This window comes from Catharus ustulatus, chromosome 2 (assembly GCF_009819885.2).
Source record: "Catharus ustulatus isolate bCatUst1 chromosome 2, bCatUst1.pri.v2, whole genome shotgun sequence".
Taxonomy (NCBI): Eukaryota; Metazoa; Chordata; class Aves; order Passeriformes; family Turdidae; genus Catharus; species Catharus ustulatus.
In genome coordinates, this window is record NC_046222.1 from 56501075 (window position 1) to 56522456 (window position 21382).

Below are 21382 nucleotides of genomic sequence, written 5' to 3' on the forward strand. Positions count from 1 at the left end.
GTATTACTGCGTGCACCACCAGCACGTCCATCACTATTGCTTGCACAGTTTTGCAAGTTATTAATAAATAACCAGGATAGGCAACAGTACTTGCTGCAATGTGCTGTCAGCCTGTTTCCTACAGCCAGCACCTGGATTGATGGTGGTTCTTTGGTGCTTCTGTTTTGCAGATGTTGTAGAGTTTCCCAATGGAAAGGCTGGTACTGTTGATGAGCTTTTGTTTGCTGCTGTCCAATACACAACAAGCACCATCGTAAGTATATTTTATTGCAAACTCTTCTATCCTAACGAATCCCTTGAAAGTGAAGGTAGGAAATATTCTCTCTCTGTCAATAGAGAATCAAAAAAGCCAGTTTATTAGGCTACTGGAAATTTGTGTAACCTTAAATAGGTAAGAAGCAAAAAGCTTAAAACTACCCTTTTAAGGAAGAAATTTTATCTCAGGAACCATTAATTTAAAATGTACTACTAAAGCATGCTGTTCACTCTCTTACTGCTATTTGCTCATCTGCTGCTTGTTGCATTTACTGGATTGAAAAATCTTGGGGGAAAAAACTCTGTAATTGATTTATACATTGCAGAAAGCAAAGGTTTTACTTTGGGAAAACCTTCAGTATTCTGTATTTATCCTCTATTTCAGTGGAGATTTCCATATAAGCCAGGCCTAGTGTCACCTTTTGCTTGAGCCAACAGATCCTGAGTGAATGAAATTAAATATCAGCTTTATTCCCTGATTTCTATACCCCATCTTTCATTTTATACACTTAAGAAAGAAGAAACTGTTTTTTCAAAAAGTAGAAAAAGAGAGTTCAGCCAACCCTTTATGATAATAACAGAATCATTCACCTTTCATTTTAGAAGTCTTCTAATAATCATTTCCCAAAAGCACCTGTCTTGAGCTCAGAACTGTTCTTTGTCTATGTGATATCATAGGTGAAGAGAAAGGACTTGGCTTTTCACACAGTTCTCTGATTTTTATAAAATCATTTTGTGTAAAATAGACTTGAAAAAAATGAGAGCAAGGATAATGATCAACATTTTAAAGGTCATGAAATCAATTACTAAGAAGCACCAGAGTAGGGTTAAGAATGAAGGAAAATAAGAGGAAAAAAAACAAATCCCAAGCAGTTTAGCATCCAACTCAGCCCTTCCCAGGGATGTGGTCTTCTGTGATCTCTCACTTCCAGCATTTCACAGTGATATTTCAAGGAAGATCAGCTACTTGTAACCCCATACATAGGGTCATATAGGGTTATATAGAGTTACATACCTCCTAACATATTAAAGTATAAGTTGGCATAATGTGGTGCTAGTACATGAAGATACATGACTTTGTAGCATTCATTGTATATTTATGAATATGTATTCATTGTCTTTCAATGCACAGCCTCATTCTGTTTCAGAAATTTGAGTTTATAGAGTTTTCTCTGACTTACACCAAGTTATAAACTGAGATGGTAGTTCCTGGGACATATTGCATCGCCTATGTATAGTGATTGATGTTTTATAGGATTTAAATGGGATAGTTCAGAATTTGGAGATCAGTCAGAGAATATTATTTATTTTAACCTCTACTTTGACTAACAAGGGCGATGGATTAGGTGATCTCCACAAGTCCCAAGCTCAGCTATTTTGTGAGAGCCTCTTTTATCTTTAAAATTCATATTGTTTGGACATTCATTGAACATACTGGGCAATCTGTTTTTCTGTTGTTTTAGATTTCTTATTACTGCCCCAAATGTGGTTCATGTGGGCACACATGAGACAATAACAGTTCAAGTCCATGGGGCACAAAGTCCTGTGCAAGTTACTGCGTACTTCAAAGATGAGACAAAAAATGAGCTCCTATCAGAGAGGATCTACTTTAACCTTAATCAAAATAATGGCTACCAAGAGATGAAAAAAATAATGGTGAGTCTGTCATCAGAGTGATTTAAATGTTTTTATTTGACGATTAAAGCTCATAATCTCTACTTGGAATAGGCTGGAACTGAGACAACGCTGATCCCGAGAGACACGTGACAAAACCAATTCCAGTGACAGCAGCAACCCATTCACCCAACCAGCTAATAAAACCATGCCAATATAATTTCAGTGGTGATTGTGAACATTCTTTTGTGTCCACATAACAAGCTCAAGATTTTGTCACATGGTGATAAATGGAATTTAATTTGAACACATCTAATTGCTTTACTGCTGCTGAGTTTTCTGCCTCACTTAAACTACAACGACATTCATGCCTTTGGCTTACCAGTGGCCATTTTGCAATACAGGAGAAGCCTTTAAAAATGTGTAGTCTCTTAGACCAAAGCCTGTGTTCTTTCTGCAGATATTTTAGTTGATTAATTCTTTACATCCTACGATGCACAATTCACTTCTGGCATGACTCTTTGAAGTCTGGCAGGATTCAGCAACACTGGTTTGGGCTATTTGGTTGGGAAAAAAGCACACAGCAATAACCAATCTAGCTCTAGTTGGTTACTCCCAAAGCTAACAGCTGAGCTTTCTAATCAGGTTCCTGTTGAGGGTGATGTTTAGAAACATCACATTAAACTGCATGAAGTAAAGCAGCAATCTCATAACCAAGGTTTTAGCATAAATAGGGATTACATTACATACATAGTAAATGGAAATCAACAGGCAAGTCTCCTGCCTGGAGTTATTGACACTGGACAGCAGAAGCTGTCTTTCTGTAGTGGAAAATGGAGGATGAGAGAGTATTTCTAATTTAAAAGCAATATTCATCTAGTAAGAAAGATATAACACCCATTAAGAAAGATATAATAACGAATCTTCTGTTGAATGATGTTAATAAGATTATTTAAGCATTTCAGCTGTTTTGGGGCCTCAGCTATGTGGTCCCAAAGTTACCAGGCTCATCTCTGACTCTGTGGGGTTTTCCCTTTTATATTCTCTTCAGGTCAAGCCAGGGGCTCTGCAGCAGAACCTGTTCAAGAAGAGTAATCTGCCATATGTTCTACTGGTCACTGAGAGCAAGGAGCTTTATTCGACTGCCAAAAGCACTCGCATCCTCCTGTCCTCCAAGAAAGGCTACATTTTTATCCAGACAGATAAGCCCATATACACACCGAGTTCCCAAGGTTAAGATACAAATGCTGCTTTTCAGGTGTTGAATATGGATGTTGCAAGGGCAGGATTAGAAAAAGCAATAATGACCCAGTTGTTCCAGCAGCCAGGGCTTCTGCAGGGTCTGCTCTACACATTGCAGCCACCCCTGTGGAAGAGCCTCCAGAGCCAGAGTCACTTTTAAGGGAGACCAATAAAAAAAAGCTGCTCCTTTTGTTCAAAAAGGTTAATGATGACATTACTTTGGAAAAAAAAATTCTTGAGAAATTAGCCAAAAAACAAACTCCTGCTGCTTCTGCTTGCAACACCACCAATAAGTTACCTTTACTGTTTAAGACCACTACTGTTTTGTTACCTTCCAATTTAATTAATTAACAAAAGAGGGGAGTAAAAAAAGTTTTTGAGTTTGGTTTCAGGCCTCAACTGCAGAAAGAATACAAAAGTGAGTGAAGCTCCCTGAGTAATTTTCTGAATTTGCTTCAAAAACTTGTCTAGTCATGTAACATGCGAAGGCTATGGAAGAATGCAACTATTTTTTGAAATTTCTCCGATTTCTTTTCACTAAAAGAAAGTATTTTGTCTTAAATTCAGTAACTCAGTTTACAGATCACAATGATTAGTATATAGAAAGGACAGAAAGAAATTTGTGAATGTATTTATTCTTCTGTTAAACAGTCAGATACAGGATCTTCATTCTGGACAATGCTATGAGGCCAACGCACGACACAGTTACGGTTGCTGTGCTAGTAAGTATGCAAAAACACCGCTGATGAGTGCTTCTTCAGCACAGGAGCTATGGAAAACTTGGATAAAACATCCAAGAGCAGAACTATACCTGGGACTCCCCCCCAGAAATCCACATTTGCACATAGTGACATTGCTGTAGTTATGTTTGGCCCGTATCAGAAACATGGAGACACATGACGTGTGAATATTAAAGTATCGAAGTAAGCAAAGCATTTTCTCTTCCATAGGACTAGGATATGACCCTGAACTTTTGGATGTAAATGTTTGATGCCTGGGGCATAATTTTGTGTTTGCTTCTTCTGTCCCAACAGAACTCCAAGGGAATGGTGGTTAAAAAGTCAGACCGGAAAATAAACGCGGTTTTTGGTGAACACTTCAATATACCTGACATTGCTGAGTATGTTAATGCCATGCCTTCTGCATCAAAACCTGTAGATTAAGTTTTTAACCACTGAATTTCCTGAATTACCTTTCAAAATTGTCTTTCTTTCACCATGGAGCACATACTGAGCCTGTGATTAATATCTTTTTACCTTTAAGCACCTCATCTTGGAGAGATGAATCCAGAATTTATTGTTAATATGGTGCAATTAGCAACATGTCTCCTAGTAAAGAACAATTTAACAAACTGCTTTAATATCTGCTCAAACATATGGCTTCATTCAAGACAGCACTTTTAAAAGGGCTAGTCTGCAAAGTGTCATTAATTATCCCTGATTTCAAACAGTCAAGCTTTTACTTAATATTCAGCATCTTCTGGCATTCTAGGGTGATTTTGATATTTCAGTGAAGATAAGCTATAGGAAATATTTGATGTGTTCTCTGCTTCTGTGGACTTTTCAAAGGTAGAGATTTGCAAATCTTTTATCTTCCACTTCCTCATACTTATTTTGAGTGATTCCTAGGACATTTCAAAACATGTTGCTGGCTCCTCCCATCAAAAAGAAAGCCATTAATTAATTAGATAATGAGATAAAGCAAGGAAAATATTATAATTCAGTGATAATTTTTATGTTGGCATCATGAAATATCTGAGGAATTGTAATTAACTATTTTCTGCTGAATCTGCACTTTAGGCCTGGAACTTGGAAAATCAAAGCCTGGTTTCAACAACATGAAATGTCTAATGTTTCTGCTGAATTTGAAGTTAAAAGATACGGTGAGATATTATAGAATTTGTGTGTTAGAAGTATATTGCAGTGGTTAAATCTGTCTATAGTAAGGTACTAAGGACAATTTTCATGGTGTTTCAGTGCACCATTGCTCTCTCTGATGCACAGAAGAAAAACTCTGGATTTGTGTGGCTTCCATTTATATTTGTAAAAAAAAGGAACATCTCTGGTTTTACACAGATTTAGGAACTTTTTAAACACTTTTTTAACTTTGTGAGAAAACATTGGAAGGGCTCTCCTATCACAGAAAAAAAAATAAATGAGATGAGCTCAATTTTGAAGTCATTGCAATTCTGGCTAAAGTTTGCAGTGAAGACTGGTATGGAAAAAAAATAAATAGAAAAAAAAAAAGCTGCCCATTTTGTCTCAGTCGAATTCATTCTGGAAGTTTATTAGAGGTATTTCTATCCTCAAAGAAACTTCTTATAAGGAAAATAAGGGCCCTTTGGATAAAGTAAAAATGCAAAAATGTAACTATTTGGGATATGAAGTGGCTTGATTTATTTTCACTGAAACTATACCTTCTTGTAAAATTAGTGTGAGTTTGTTGTTTCATTGTTTTGGTGTTTTGGTTTTGTTTTTTTCATTTAAAGGCAAAAGAAAACCTTGAGATTGTATGAAAATCTCATTTTAATAAAATTTATTTTGCCTTAGCTGGTGTAGGCAGCAGAACAGTGGAGATTACTGCCTCCTCTCCAAGCAACTGCAAGCAGGAACGAATCACTGTGATACACCTGCAGGGCCAAATATGTTGGCTTTGTAGGAGCAAATTCAGTGTGACACAGCTGATGCTGAGGAGCTCCTATCCACGCTCTACCCGTTTCTGGGTGGGTTTAGTTCAGCCTGCTCCTAGTCCAGGGTACTTCATGAGCAGTCAGAATTTATCTTCTGCCTTATTTTCATTGTAAATAAAAATATTTTGTGTGCATGAAGACTGCTCCACTCTGTGAAGCAAAGAAGCATAAGGGAAAACAATCAGTAGATTTGCTGCAGAAGTGCACTGCTAATTCAAACTAGAACATCCCCTCAGAGCAACTGCATTGTCTCAGTGTGTGTTGCCAGGACAGGAGTTTAAGGTATGTTTGAAACTCGCATGTCATGACCTTTTGTCTTCTTTTTCTCATGCAGAACTTCCAAGTTTTGAAGTCAAACTCATCCCACTTCATCCATACTACCACATCTGGAATGAAAGCTTTGTGTTTGATATCGAGGCAAAGTAGGTGTGCTCAGAGCCAGGCTGCTTTAGGAGGCAGATAAGCAGATATGAGTTTTGTGACTTCTTCCTTTTTCTTGTGATTAACAGTTAACTAGCTTCTGGCTTGACTTGGATCTGACTAATCTTATATGCTTTCTGTTTCCAGCACTGACTTGGGACATCAGTGTCAAGTGCTACCTGGGTCTAGGTCATGCTGATCAAGCTGTAACAAGATTTTCTGAATATTTCGGTTTGCTAGCAAAGGTGGATATTTAGGATTCTCCTCTGTGTTGCTAAGAAAGGTTCCAGTCAAACTGATCAGCTGGTTTTTCTGTATGCTTTTTAGTTTAAACCTTTAGAAATGTTCTAAAGCCTCCAATGTGCTATGAAACATAATTCAAGTAGAACTGGGTTCAAGTTTGGGTATAGAATTTTCTCAAAGCACAGTGAAGTCTGTAAGTAGTAAGCTAGTGTTTGAGAGTAATGATTTATGCAGAAACTCTTCCAGGTAGATAAACACAATTAATTGGAGGAGTTTCCACGATCATAACTATAGCATCCCAAGTCCATTGCTGCACAGTAACGCACTGATCTGGGTGGCTACAGAGCTGTCAGACTGCTCAGACCACAGGGCAGGGCTCAATGGAAAATGAATGACACCTGGTTCCATACCAAATTAGAATGGCATTAAACACAGAGTAACTAAGGAAGGCAGGCAATGAAAATTTAAGCAATCAAAATATTTTTAATAAAAATATTTTTTGACTGTTGAATTTTCAGGTTTCATAAGAGTTGAAATGCTAAGAAACTGCCTGCTGGGAGAATTACTAAATCAGAACTTATACCTTTGTGTTTTTCTCATTTTATAAAGAGGAATAAATGTTATGAAATGAGAACAGGCAGGTGGAAGCTTCTTACATAATTAGGAGAAATCTATTCCGTTTCAAAGGAGTGAGGACTGTTGGACTTCTGCCTGCTGTCCTTGACTGTGCTTGTCCTTCTGTTCCCCAGCACCCCTTGAGAGAGCAGACAGAACCTGTATCCAGCTCCCTGTGCTTGCCTGAACAAACTCAGCTCTTATCTCCTCTTGATCACCTTCAACTCTTAATTTGGTTCTCTTGAATAATCACCAGCTTTAATCATGATCACTTGATATTGTGATATGAAGTGATTTCAAATCACTGGTTTTAGTATTTCAACCCTTTCTAAATTTTTGTATGTGCTATTGAAGCACTCTATTTTGCGTTTAAGAACTTCATGTATATTTGACTCCTCATTAGTATCATAATTATTTAAGAAGAAAAATTGGCCTTCAATAACTGGATACATTCCTTTCATTATTGGAAAAGATCCTAGTGAGCTACATAGGCCTGCATGACTTTCATCAAAATCAGTGTATGGAATTCCAGATAATTGAACTTACTTCTCTGAACTGGCCATGCATGTAATGAACTTACTCAGTGTCATTGACTATTGTCTCCCATTTATTTGCTCTGGCATTTAATGCAGTTTTCATAAGAGCTGCCTCTCCATTGGCTTTATTGGTATAGATCAGTGCTGCTGATCAAGCCAATTTGAAAGAGGATTTGTTTAAACAAAAATAAGCCATCACAGGACTGAGGTGAAGCAGAATTTCCACAAGCAAAAGAGAACACCATAGCCATGACAGGTCTCATGTAGCACATTGCACACTGTGGTGTTCAAGGTGCCATCTGCCAGGGCTTTCTTGAGAACAGAGCCAGGTGCAACAACATTCCCTATCCTCTCTCCACATGACCTTTATAAAATGGTCAGGGGTGTTCTGGCCAGATCTGGCAAATATTTCACTTACAAGAGGACCTTCATGCCATACTGCCTAAATCTGTAGGAGTGATCTGGGGCACAGGATACCCACTCTACCCAAATCAGCAGGTAGGATCTTCCTGCTGTAGATCTTCAGAGGTACCAAATATTTCATAGCAGTCCCTGAAATTATTCTCTGATCCCTTATTTTCTATGCTCTGCTCATGAGGTGTCTCATACAAAGGAATTAGCTGCTCACGCAAACTAAATGGATGAGTTGTGTAAGACCGCTCTGTGCAACTGAAGACAACTGAAGTTCTCATTAATTTGTTAAAAAAAAATAAAATTTACTCTAGTGCAAATTTTATCAGATAATGTCTCCCCATGTGATTCTACCAGTGTGGCTTTTGCTATAAATATCTTTGTATTTGAAATCACCACTTGGCACAAAGATCAGTAAAATTTTTCATGTTTGACTCACAAGAGAGTGGGGCTAAATTTTGTTTTCAAGCTATTAGTTACAAATGGGATGCCTACAAATATTCCAATATTTTTTTCAGCATAAAATTATTAGTCTGCCTTACGCTTGGTTTTTATTAAAATAATGATCCCTCTCCTCGTTTCTCCTCCTTCTTAAGACACTCTTATGGGAAAGAGATTGAAGGTGCTGCATATGTGCGATTTGGCATAATCGGTGAAAATGAGAATAAAATATTCATTCCAGGCCTGGAGCAACAGCTATCAGTAAGTATTCCATGGAACTACTCTGATTTAGCCTGCCTAAGCTGAATATTGTCAGAAATCTGGAAACTTAACAAGTCCGTAATACTGTAAGTGTGATATAAGCAACACCAACACTTTTTTATTTCTAATGGCAACAAACCAGTAAGGGCTGTGGCTTTTTAAATTTTTTTTCTCCACTTTTGTTTTAGATCCAAAATGGAAAAGGAAGAGTTACTTTAAATACACCACTATTGGAAGAGAAATTGAGAAAGAGTATTTCCACTCTGGAAGGGTTTCATTTATATGTTGCTGTTACCACTGTAGAAACTGCAAGTGAGTACAGTATGGCTTAGCTGATACAGTCTGTAAGATTCACATTGATCTTTCTCTGGTTTAATCTGTTATGTGGGGAACCTGGTCTTACTGGATCCATCTTTGCTGCAAAGCTTGCTCATGCTATAGGGAGTCAGATAGAAGAATCTTGGATGGAAAGCAGTTGCTCAAGCTCAAAATTGCAGACGATTACATTAGATAACATTAACTCCTGCCATTACTTGAAAATGAAAATAAAATCTTCCAGAAAATTAGACACCAAGGTATGCAAGTCCATAGTTCGTGCATCTACAGCAACACATACTGTTTGATATTAACAGGTGGTGAGATGAGAGAAGAGGAACTCAGCAGTGTGAAGTTTGTGAGATCTCCTTATACTGTTGATCTGTCTAACACCAAAAAGTATTTTGTGCCTGGAGCCCCCTTCTCGGTTACGGTATGTAGTGTTCTGACTGTATCTGTCTGCCTCCACAGCAGTGCTTTTATATCTGCCCTCTTTCCTTGACAGATCCTCTGTGAGCTCTGTAGGACAGAGACCTTCAAGAATAGGCCCAACACAGAGCTACTGTTTGTGTGTCTGGTTTGTCTCTTTTCTGTATGCTCAGAGCCTGAGCAGACAGAAAATGATGGGTTTCTGTTCTAGAAATCAATGTACACTGTTGCACTACAGGGTTTTATAAAACATAACAATCTCTTTCTCACTTCTATATCAAAGGATTGAAACAAGAATATTTTTTCTACAAAGAGTTAAAGACATTTACCTTATAGCAGTTAATGACAAATATCTCTAGGACAAATAGACGCTAAGTGAAAATCTGGGGCATTGTTTAATCTCTACTCACAGATTTTTACCTTAACTGAAGACCAGACTGAGTCAATTGCTTTTCTCAAAGCTCAAATTTTTTAATGCCGGTATGTACAGCTTTATATTTTTTGTCTCAGTTTATAAAATTGTAAATTACAATTGCTTCTTGTTTGTGGGCAGTTTTAAACTCTAAATTTAAATTCTGTTTTAAATGACAGAATTTTTTTTTTTTATAGGTTTCTGCCACTTCAGTTGATGGTACTCCTGCTGCCTTCCTACTTATCACTGCCACTGCTACTCTGCCTGGGAAACCCCCAGTGAAGAAGACTGCCTTCTGTAATAAAGAGGGTCTGGTCTCCATTACATTTGACATCCCCAGAGATGCTCAAACACTTGAAATAAAGGTAAAGAATATGCAAACATCCATGTTTAAAAGAATTGCTCAGAAGACAATTATAAATGACTGTGAAAATGATCAGTTTTCATTGAATTAGCACAGTGGTTGGAACATGATTTCTTACACCACCTGCAGATCCTTGTCCAGATAGTGTGAGAAATGTTAGAGGGGGCCTGAGGGATGTCTCAAGTGAAGGATACTCCTGTACATCAGAGCCTTGGAAGTACAGGCTTTGGTCATAGTGGTGCATTTTTGTGTTTTGGATGTGCATTTGCTTGGCATGAAGGACAGAAATGGGACTGTAAGGAATATCACCATACAAAGTGATGGAAAATTATCAGAAGAAAGTGAAGGAAGAGGTGCTGAGCAATGTTCAGAGTCAGCTATACCTGCCCACTCAGAGAGTTCAATTATGTGCACAATATAAAATGGGAAAAAACTTGTCTGAGTACAAAATCACTTTGAGATTTTTCACCTATTGATTCTCATTTAGAAAGAGCCAAGGGTGAAAAATACCAAATGCAAATACAGCAAGAACCAGAATGGGGTGAGGGAATAAAATAATTAAAATCCTGGCGTTTGGTGCCAGGTTCTGTTAATGACATCCCAGCAATTATTCCTCTCACTTCACAGCATTTTCCAAATAACCTGGCAAAATATGAATTATTGCTGACATTATACACTGTCTCCTGTGGGACACTTTACTCACTCTGTTCTTTTCTTCCCATACAGGTAAAGGCTGAAGAGGGTAAAGAAAGGTTAGAATCACCTGAAGCCAGCATCAGAGCTGAAAGATACCAGTCTGCTTCCCCAAACTACCTCAGCATCAGCATCCCACACAGCACTGTGGCACCTGGAGATACCTTACCCATCACCTTGAATGATATTCATCAGTCTGGCCGTGGAAACATTGGCTATTTCTATTATATGGTAAAAAGAATAGTATCATATCAGTAATTTCTCTTAGAAATTGTACAACCTGGAACATCCACCTGGTTATTGATACAAGGGAAAACCAAGGGGGTCCAGTAAAGGGCAAGTGGGATGATTGATCGCTGTTCTGGCACATCTGACCCACCTAGAGAGGCTGAGGGAACAGGGATTGTTCAGTTTGGTGAAGAGCCTAAGAGTGAGTTAAGAGCAACCTAAAACTACCTGAAGAGGAATTAAGGTATAGTGGAAACAAGATGTCCTAGGCAGTGCCACACAATATAACCATAAGGGTTATATTGGGACCAAGGTTAAAAATCAGGGGCTGGAAGATTCATTTTGGAAAAATCTATTAACTAGCGATAAGTGCAATATTGGAAGAGGTTCCCCAGAGAGAGGAACCCCAGAGGTTCCCCAGTCTCCCCCGGAGAGATTTTCCACCCTTAGAAAAATTCTACACTCAACAAGAGAAAACCTTGCCAGTCTCACCTAGTCTTAGAGCAAGCAGCTGGACTAGAGGTCTACATAGGTCCCTTCCAGAAATTATTTCTATGATCCTGCTATTTTTTATATGTTTGCACTTATTTTGGGGGCATGAAAAATATATAGTATTTATTTTGCTGAATGAGACAAATGTGTTTGTGGGTACCAGGAGTGGATGTGTTGAATGTGAAAATGTGTTTAATCCCCTTTCCCTCTTTGTCCTAATTTCCCTTGGCAGCCTAAATCTTACAGGATGATAAGTGCCAAGATATCAGTTGCCATTTATTTTTACTAGGATTGTGATATATTGGAATAATTGTATTCCTAGGAGTTAAGTTTAGGTTTGGAGGGATGTTTTCAGTGGATGATGCTGCCAGGTTTTGGGAAGGTCCAATGCTGGGCAGGCAGGACATGTGGGAAGGATGGTGGCAGGCACTGCTGAAGCTCAGTGAAGGTCTCTCCCCAAACTTTGGTTGTGTTAACAAAGGCAGTGAGGATTTCAGGCCAGGCTGTAGCATGCCTTGGTTTCTTCCTGAAACCCATTCACTGTGTGTTTAGGAAAGCTTCACATATTTTGTTCAGGGAAGAGCACTCTCCCCGAGTCCTGCCACTGTGCCTGCTTTTCATTCCTCTGACCACCCATGAATATAGTTAACATCATGTAGGAAGGAAGGAGTTAAATAGTGATGGATGGGCTGAAATCAGTTAAAGACCAGCCTGTGGTACTTTATTCTGAAACCTCCTGCTGCAACTCTTTCACACCATCGGAAAGATTCAGTACTGATTACAGATTAAATAATGCTGATCTTCCTGGGTGTGATGAGCAGTCATTGCAGAAGACAAAATTTAGACTACTATCTGGGTAGCCATTCTCAAGCTTCAGGATTGAGTGGAGAGTGACAGATTTGTGTTCAAACCTGGGCCACAAGACCAGCGTAGCAGAGATTCACCACCACACTGTGCAGGTCTCCTGCTTCTGTACCAGGATGCACTGGTATGCACCTTGGCAATCAAAACTGTATATGAATTACAGTAATTTCACAACCATAAGGCGCACCGGACTATAAGGCGCACCTCCCCGGAGTCGGCAAAATTCGCAACTTTGTAGATCAGATAAGGCGCACCGGACTATAAGGTGCACTTTTTTTTTGCAGCGAGGCTCCGCCCCCAGCTCACCCCATGCGGTTGCTGGCCAAGGCCCTGCCTCAACCCAGCAGCCATTGGCCCCCGGGCCCGCCTCCACCCGGCAGGGGCAGTGCCACAAGCCACCGGGCCCCCCTGGACCCGGCAGCCATTGGCTCCCAGGACTGCCTGGACCCGAGAGGGGCGGTGCCGTGGGCCCTCTGGCCCGCCTCCATCCGGCAGGGGCGGTGCCACGGGCCTCCGGGCCCGCCCCCAGCCGGCTGCCATGGCACTTCTGGCTCCCCCCACGGCTCACGGCTCACACTTCCAGTTTGGCAAATTCCGCAATTTTGTACATCAGATAAGGCGCACTGGACTATAAGGCACACTTCCGGGTTCGAGGGAAAATTTTAGTCAAAAGGGTGTGCCTTATAGTCGTTAAATTACTGTAATGCCATTAGAAGAGACACACATTATTTTAAACAGAAACTGCCTCAGGGGAAAAAAAACAAAACAAAACAAAACAAAAAACAACCCCAACAAACCCCCCCCCAAAAAAACAGGGTAAAATTAGGCAACATAATGCCCTGTCTGGGGCATAGCCACAGTATTTAATTTCTCTTTTTTTCTGCCTTGCAGGTTGTGGCAAAGGGACAGGCTGAGCTTCTGGGAAGGGTCCCATCCTCAAACAAAGTAGTAAACCTCAAAATCACTGAGAAGATGGTGCCCGCCTTTCGGTTTGTAGCCTACTACTTCGTTGGGAATGAGGGTCGGCAAGAGATCGTGGCTGATTCTGTGTGGGTGGACGTCATGGATGTCTGCGAAGGAAAGGTACTTTCAAAGCTCATGGCTTCTGTTGTTGCCTTCCAAAAATTAAAAAACGAAAAAAGGGAGTACTGGCAAAGCAAGTACAGGCCTGGGATTATAAATTGTTTGTATTGAAAAAGAGTTATCAGGGTTGTGCCAAAAGATATAGCTTGAAAAGGCTCCCATGTTTTACCTCAAAGAGATGAAAAATACACTTTCTCACAGGAAAAAATCATCCCATGTGAGCATCTTTACTTTGGAAATCCACAAGAAAACACTGATGGAATTGTTGATGGGGAAGAATCTCTTTGTAACTTTGCCTTTTTGTAGTGATATCACACGAAAGAAAGCGAAGCCCTATATTGGGAAAAAAATATGAATTTGAAGTAATATTTCAAGCTTTTTAATTTATATTACAAGTAATTTTCTGAGATTTGTTGGCACTTCAAAAGCACTTTTAAAGCTAGTTTATGTTAGAAAATTAAGTGTGGATAAAATAGGAGGCCATCTAAGCCCTTCTTTTACTTTCTTCCTCCTCTTTCTCCTCTTCATTTTGGACCATAAGGTAAAATGAAAAAAAAAAGACACAATAATTTTTCCCAATAGCATGAAACACAATTGCTGATAATTTTCCACTGAAAATGTTTGTTTTCAAAAAATAATATTTAGTCCATTGGGGGGGAAGAAAGTTTTTTCAAAAAAAATCATCTGTCTCCAACAGACAAACCAATCCTTCATTTATACAAGGACAAAATTCAGTAATGTTCACAGGCATCTCTAGTAATAATTCCCTATTAGTTCATAATCACCATGGCTACTTCCTCTTAAACTGCAGAAGTGTGTACATCACAACCAGATCTGTGTTTGCTCAGTCATGCTAAAACATTCAAGTGTGTGATAGAAAGCAGGCAATATTACAGAATGTTTTAAGTTGGTTACCTTCGTACATTAATTAGTCTTTTGATGTCTTTCAAGGTAATTTTGCTTCCACAGGAAAATAACAAAATTGTATTGAAGACAATATTGAAGACAGTTCCACAAAAGCCTAGCACAAACTTTTAATTTCCCTTGGTGCTTAAATGTCATTGAAAGCCAGCATCCAGTATTCTGCAAGTCACATCTTTCAGTTCCCCATGATTCCCTTCAATGTGAAATATCTGCACCTATGTTCCAAAACGTAGGATCACTGTCAGAAACTCCACAAAATAGGAACATTTCCTAGCCTCTGACTGCTGACAGTCCCAGCTGACAGCATTCTTGGCCCAAAGAGTCTTCACTTCTTATTAACAAATGTGATGCTTTTGTTTCAATCTTTTCTATTTAGATTGAAGTGACAACAGAGCAAGACACATATGAACCAACAGACCAGATCAATTTACAGATTGAAATGGACCATGCAGGAAAAGTTGCCTTAGCTGTGGTTGATAAGGCAGTTTTTATTCTGAATAAGAAAAATAAGCTTACAGCCAAAAAAGTAAGATATTTGCAAGAAGAACATATCACATCTACTAATCAAGCAAATTTTTCCATGACTAATGACAGGATCAGAATGTAATTAATCGCTATTAATTGCTTAGACAATGCTTTGCTACACTTGAAAATGTTTTTTTTCTTTTGCAATTTAGGATCTATTTAAGATGAATGCCATGTTTAAGACGTGTGATATACTTAACATGGAGATTTCCATCCTATGGAAGACAAGTTTGTAAATATAAAAAAGCATGGCTTGAAAGCGCTCCCTAACTAAAACATCCCTCAGCTTTAATCTGCTTCCAAATGCAGCTTGCACCCCCAGTTTGTCTTGCTTCTGCGAGTCAAAGGCTACAAAATTTTTTCTGATATGTGTATAAACCCTTTACAAGCATGTACAGTCCATCTGTGCCATTTTATTTGGCAGGTATTTAATGCTATGAATTCATATGATCTTGGATGTTCTGTGGGTGGCGGTGCTAATAGCATTCAAGTTTTTACTGATGTTGGTCTGGCTTTTATATCGGACACGATTCAATCCAACATTCGGGAAGGTGAGTGCAATCTGCCCTTTAGAAATCTGTGTCAGACCACTACAGATCTGGGGAGACTGATTGCTTACAAAATCAGAAACATTTTTACTGTGATGTTGTAAAATCTCTTTTGCCTTTGGGTTTTTCCTCTTCTGCTCTTCCACCAGATACTGGCAGCTCGGCTATCCCGGATGGTGGGTGGTGGTCCTTTGGTGACCACCTCACTGGGGCAGGCAGCAGTTGGCTAGGCTGGAAGATTTGTGGGACTCTCCCTCAAATTGTGGGTCATCTGTTAATGACATAAGTCCTAAGACAGGTCTTCATGAATGATGTGAATGATCAGGCTGCTCCTGTCCTATTATTGTGACCAAGCACTTCTGTTCTCCCTTCCCAGGATATAAATGTCTCCAGGGCACCAGAAGGCAGAAGAGGTCCTTGGATTTTCAGAAAAAAATGTTAGGGATTGGTATGTCTGCTCCTCTGGGTGTCCTGAAAATATTAGCAGGGAGATGCAAAGGGATGTGTCTGGGATCTAGGAGGCAAGAAGTGATGGCATAGTGAAGGATGCCAAGACAGTCTTAGTTCCAGTTCTTGCATTACTTGACATAACCTAGCACAGGCATGTGTACTATGCTGTGTGATGAGTCATTCATCAAAACAGCTGAAAAACCAAAACCAAATAATGTCTGTAAAGAGAAATTAGGTCACCACTATATAATCCCAAATGCAAAGCACTTCTACTAGATAACATGTCATGTCATCAGTCATGACTTTGAGGTTTTCAGAAATATTTGCATGGTCAGAAGATGTTTTATAAATCCTGTCTTTCCTTGGCATTCTGCTTTGAAGCTGTGCCAACTTTGGTGCTTTGTGCTTCAATTAAGAGAAGGTTTAGTATAGCATTTGGTATAAATTGTCAATTTGTGCAAATTTTTTTTCTCATTTCCTTGCCAGAAAGCACAAAGGCTTGGAATTGGATTCTTCATTACTTTTGAAATCAATCTCTTTATTCACAAAAGAGAACACTGGTATTGCTATTTCTATTAAGAATTCCAGCCTGCAAAGAGGATTCAATTTTTAGTTCAGTCTGACTGTGAAGAGGGGCTTAGAACAGAATGTCTAGGATGCCATAGAGCCTATGCTTTCCTCCTGTGTTTGTGGACTGTTTTCAGGATGGACTGTTTTCATGGTTCCAGTCTAAAGCCTGGCAGTTGTAATAGAAACTAGAGTTAATGGCAAAGAATGACAGGAGTGAGCACAATGAACACTTTACACGGATCTCTACCTACACATCACTAATTCTGGGCTTTAATTCTATTGCAGCCAGCAGATACCAAAACGCTTCTCTACTAAAATGCTGCCACGATGGAATGAAATTAAATCCCATGAGGTTTTCTTGTGCAAAAAGGCTGGCAAAGGTGTCTGGCTCCCAGGAGTGCAAGAATGCATTCCAGGATTGCTGTGAGAGAGCCACAGCCCTCAGGAAGCACGCGAAGCAGAGGACCAGAGCAGGCTTGGCACGACGTGAGGAGCAGTGGCATGCAGCTCTGCTGCTTTCACCCTTCTTGGGGTGGCTGGGGAGAGTCAAAGGGCATTTTAGTGCTGTGGGACTGGGGTGGCAGTTTTCACATCAGCATTTCAGAGAGCCCTGGTACAGTGCAGCAGCCATGCAGTGTTTGCATCTCCACACCTGTGCACCGGGGAGGTGGGAGTGGGATGGGATAAATCCTTGGGATGAGAAAAGGCAGGAATCACTTCAGCCACTGCTGAACCCTCCAGTGCTATGGAGGAGTTGTTGGCCCCTGCCCACACCCAGAGAGGCCACAGAGCAGGTAAGGGGGTTGTCTGCATTCAGGCCTCCAGGTGGTCTCAGATTTATGACTCTTTTTAGTGGTACTACTATTATAACACCTGAGTACCTCCAAAATGCTGTCATGAGAAAGATCCACTTTAGCCAGAATCATTTTGTCTCTTTCATCTTTTCTTCTCCCTAAAGTCTATCTCTGACCACTTATTATGTGTCACCTCATGTTGCAAAAAAAAAAAAAAAAATTACTTTGCATCTAAAATGATCCCATTCTGAGTGTAATTTCTGCTACCATTTCTTGCAGATTTCCTCTTTCATCCTCTGTCTGTCACAATTATGGAACAGTGGGAGCATCTTTGCTAGCCTTACTACAGGAGACTGATTTCTCATTTGGTAGCATATAGTTATTGAAGTTGGAAAGAAGAGCTATCTCTTTTTCAGTGGCAAGCTATGGTCATTGCTTCTCTTTTTTCAACATTTTTCTTTAATGTACAAGATGAAACACAGACGAAATCTTCTCATTTGGAGCATTTTTTGTGCTCTGGCAAGCTGACTCCCTGCAAGACAGTGTCAAGGTCAGCAGCCAAAGACTTCTAAAAATAAACCTCGCTCCTGTTTTGCAGAGTACAGTGAACAGGAAGAATTTTTTGATGAAACCTCTATCAGCTTGCGCAGTTATTTTCCTGAGAGCTGGTGGTGGAGTTTTGAAGAAATAGAAAGCCCTGGAAAACACAGGTACTGTGTTGCCTGATTAGTTGAAGATGTTTAAATTTGTACTCTCAAATGTATATGAATATTCACTTTATGTAGTATCTGATGCAGAGGACTTCAGAATATTTGCAAGTACTGTGTCTCCACAACAGAGGGAATAAGATTTTCCCTGACAATGCTCAAACTTCATCAAATGACAATGTTTACATTTTATACATGCCTTCTCATACATTTTATTTTTTGTGTTTTTTAGTGTACAAAACTTTGCTCCTGACTCTATAACTACCTGGGAAGTTCAGGCAATAAGTATATCTCCTGAAAAAGGTATAAGTATTGGGTATTTTTTGTTTGTTTCTTTGTATGGATGAATACAGAATGTGTACTTTTTAAAATAGATATATAATGTTATGTTGACAGAATAGAACATTCTGTACTGAAAAAACACAAAGTGTTTTGATCATAATATTTGCTTCTGTCTTTTATGCCATGTTAAAGCCCAACTAGAAGTTAAGGTATAGATTTATATTTATAAAAGTAACATGAAGCAGGGTCTCAAGGATGATGGATCATACAATCAAAACTATGTTTTATTCTTTCCGCTGTATAAACCACATCATTTTAGCTTCTACATGGCCAGGAAGCCACAAGAAAGGTAGCAGTAGTAATCCCATTTTTCTTTGAATAATTCTGGGACCAGGTTCTGGCCATCTGAAAGCATGAACTTCTCTGGCCTCTAAAGCAGAGAAGAGCACCAGGAAACCAGCAAAGGACCAGCAAGGACTGGACACCAGAGAGCCCAGGTTCCCAGGTGCTGCCCTCTGGGAGCTCCTAGGAGTTGATGAGAGCTACAGAGGACAGACAAAGGATCTATCTTGTACTGCCCACTCCCTTTTGGAAGGGGAGGATCATCCAGGGGTGCAGCGCTGGCCATGGAGTTTATTTTCAGAAAGCAAGGAAAGGTCATGAAGTTTTAAACAAAGCAAAACAAAAACAAAACAAAAACCAAAACCAAACCAAAACAAAACAAAAAAAAAACCACAAAAAAAACCCCAAAAACAAACAAATAAAAACAAACCAAAAACGAAAACAAAAAAACTGGGCCACATTTCACTCACAAAGCATACAAACACTTCTGCCAGATTTTACGTATCAAAACCCATGGCAGTGACTCCAGGGGGTAAACTAGATAGGTCTCTAGTGCAGATGAGTTTAAATGAGTTCTGAGTATGCCTGTTTTCCTCTTCTGCTCATGACCTCAGGGGAGCCCAGGCACTGAGTTTTGATTAGATATTTAACTTTCAATCAGCTATGTTACATGTGTAATTCTTAATTCTAGTTGTTTTTGTTTTTCTCCCCCCAGGGTTCTGTGTAGCTAAACCCCACACCTTTGCAGTTTTCAAGGACTTTTTTGTCTCCCTGAGGTTACCATACTCAGTCAGACGACACGAGCAACTGGAAATAAAAGCAGTGGTTTACAACTACCTGCCCAATGATCTCCAGGTAGTGTTATCAAGAGCTGTTGTACCTTGCATGCCTAGCTAGCTAGATCTATAGTTTTGTAACATTTAGTGTGAAAGGCCTGGCCACGCTTCAGTGCCCCCCTACAGCCCAGACATAATGCTCCTGTCTTGAAAGCTTTCCCAAGGACAGGATCCAGTTCTACTTGCTAATCAAACTTACCATACAAAGCAGATTTTAATCACTGTTTCATGGCCATATCCTTTGTCTTTGGGTACTTCTTCCCCTTAATTGAAGCAATCTGTTCCTTTTTTGCTGCCTGCTGATCTGCACAATACCCAGCTGCTGACACTGACACTTGCTGACACTTCACAAGGCACACAAGATACAGAGGTGAATGAGCACAAGTGCACCATCCAATGTTAGCCACAAAACCCACTGAGCATACAACACAGAGCCACTTTTTCTCTTCATGTGACTCCTACACAGTCCTGCATATGGCCACAGTTTTTGGGCTTAGGGCCTCCATCATCCTGAGGCTGATACTCTTTTTTTCACTTCTTCACATCTCCCAACCAGCATCCTCTGAACTGCATTGAACTGTGTATAGCTGGGGTATATAAAAGTGTGCTATCCTTCTTACTTCACTGTGGCTCAGGGATAGGCCAAAACTCTATTTCAAGTTCAGTGTAATGCAGAAATTCTAGCTGATTTAACTTCAGAGCCCTAATATTAACGCCCATGGGGTCACAGAACAATTTACATTGGAAGGGGCCTTCAGAGGTATTTTCCCTGAGCAGTGAGCCACTGAGACTGCTCTTGGGCATTGCCCTGTCCCCACAGGTGGTAGTGAGGATGGATGCAGTGAAGGAGCTGTGCACCGCAGAGACGACGGCGAAGGCTGTGCAGCTGTCACTGCTGGCCAAGGGGAACTCAGCAACTCCAGCCTTCTTCTCAGTCGTCCCTCTGACTGTGGGAGAAATTCCAATTACCATTACTGCTTTCGACCGGGATTCTGGGCACAGTGACAGCATCAGGAAGAATCTCAAAGTTGTGGTATGTATAACTAATTGAGGGCAGGCACCTCACAAATTGACCTCAAATTCAACATTTGCTATGTGTGCAGCTTTCCTGGAGGGAGTGAAAGGGCACAACACAAAGCTGGAAGCAATTCAGGAAATCTGTTTTACAGCAAGGGCTGAGGGAAACAAATTACAGTAATTTCACGAATACAAGCCGCACCAATTTGACCAAAATTTTGGTGGAAACCCGGAAGTGCGGCTAATATTCCGGGGCGGCTAATACATTAACAAAATTCTAAAAGCTGCCAACACGGAAGTGAGAGCCCGCGACAGCCCCAAGCCAAGCTGGAGCCCGGCCGGCCCCGGCAGAGGTGGGAAAGCCTGGCAGAGGCGGGGCCAGCAGTGTGGGGGGCGGGCGGCAGAGCCTGAGCCAGCAGGGCGGGGCAGGGAGGGCGGCAGAGCCTGAGCCAGCATGGCGGGGGAGCCCGGGAGAACTGGGGCTAGCAGTGCAGGGGAGCATGGCAGAAGCAGGAAGGCCGGCGGGTGGGGCTGCCTGGCAGCGGGGGAAGCCCAGCAGAATCGGGGCCAGCAGCGTGGGGGAGCCCGGCGGTGCGGGGGCCTGCAGTGCCGGCCAGGGCGAGGAAACGCGGCGGCGGTGCAGACGGGAGGGGGCGGCCGGCGAGCCTGGTGGCGGCGGCGGCAGCCCTGCCGGCGGGGCGAGCGAAAGCGGCGCCGCTCGCGAAAGCGGCGCCGCTCGCGAAAGCGCCGCCGCCGCTCGCGAAGCGCCGCCGCCGCTTG

General features: G+C 40.8%; 1 protein-coding gene across 1 annotated transcript in view; it reads left to right on the forward strand.

Annotated features, from left to right (window-relative positions):
• The window catches only part of LOC116992314 (complement C4-B-like), a 48575-nt gene that overhangs the window by 4101 nt on the left and 23092 nt on the right, over positions 1 to 21382 (forward strand). Inside the window, exons 3-23 of the mRNA XM_033051789.2 lie at positions 171 to 253; positions 1719 to 1911; positions 2921 to 3101; positions 3763 to 3833; positions 4146 to 4231; positions 4911 to 4993; positions 6135 to 6222; positions 8622 to 8727; positions 8916 to 9039; positions 9360 to 9475; positions 10081 to 10248; positions 10974 to 11171; positions 13416 to 13607; positions 14908 to 15057; positions 15481 to 15607; positions 15981 to 16052; positions 16910 to 17110; positions 18017 to 18128; positions 18358 to 18428; positions 19465 to 19604; positions 20406 to 20618. Coding sequence (XP_032907680.1) covers positions 189 to 253; positions 1719 to 1911; positions 2921 to 3101; positions 3763 to 3833; positions 4146 to 4231; positions 4911 to 4993; positions 6135 to 6222; positions 8622 to 8727; positions 8916 to 9039; positions 9360 to 9475; positions 10081 to 10248; positions 10974 to 11171; positions 13416 to 13607; positions 14908 to 15057; positions 15481 to 15607; positions 15981 to 16052; positions 16910 to 17110; positions 18017 to 18128; positions 18358 to 18428; positions 19465 to 19604; positions 20406 to 20618 — 2757 coding nt within the window. The 5' untranslated portion in view covers positions 171 to 188. The remainder of the gene's footprint in view (positions 1 to 170; positions 254 to 1718; positions 1912 to 2920; positions 3102 to 3762; positions 3834 to 4145; positions 4232 to 4910; positions 4994 to 6134; positions 6223 to 8621; positions 8728 to 8915; positions 9040 to 9359; positions 9476 to 10080; positions 10249 to 10973; positions 11172 to 13415; positions 13608 to 14907; positions 15058 to 15480; positions 15608 to 15980; positions 16053 to 16909; positions 17111 to 18016; positions 18129 to 18357; positions 18429 to 19464; positions 19605 to 20405; positions 20619 to 21382) is intronic.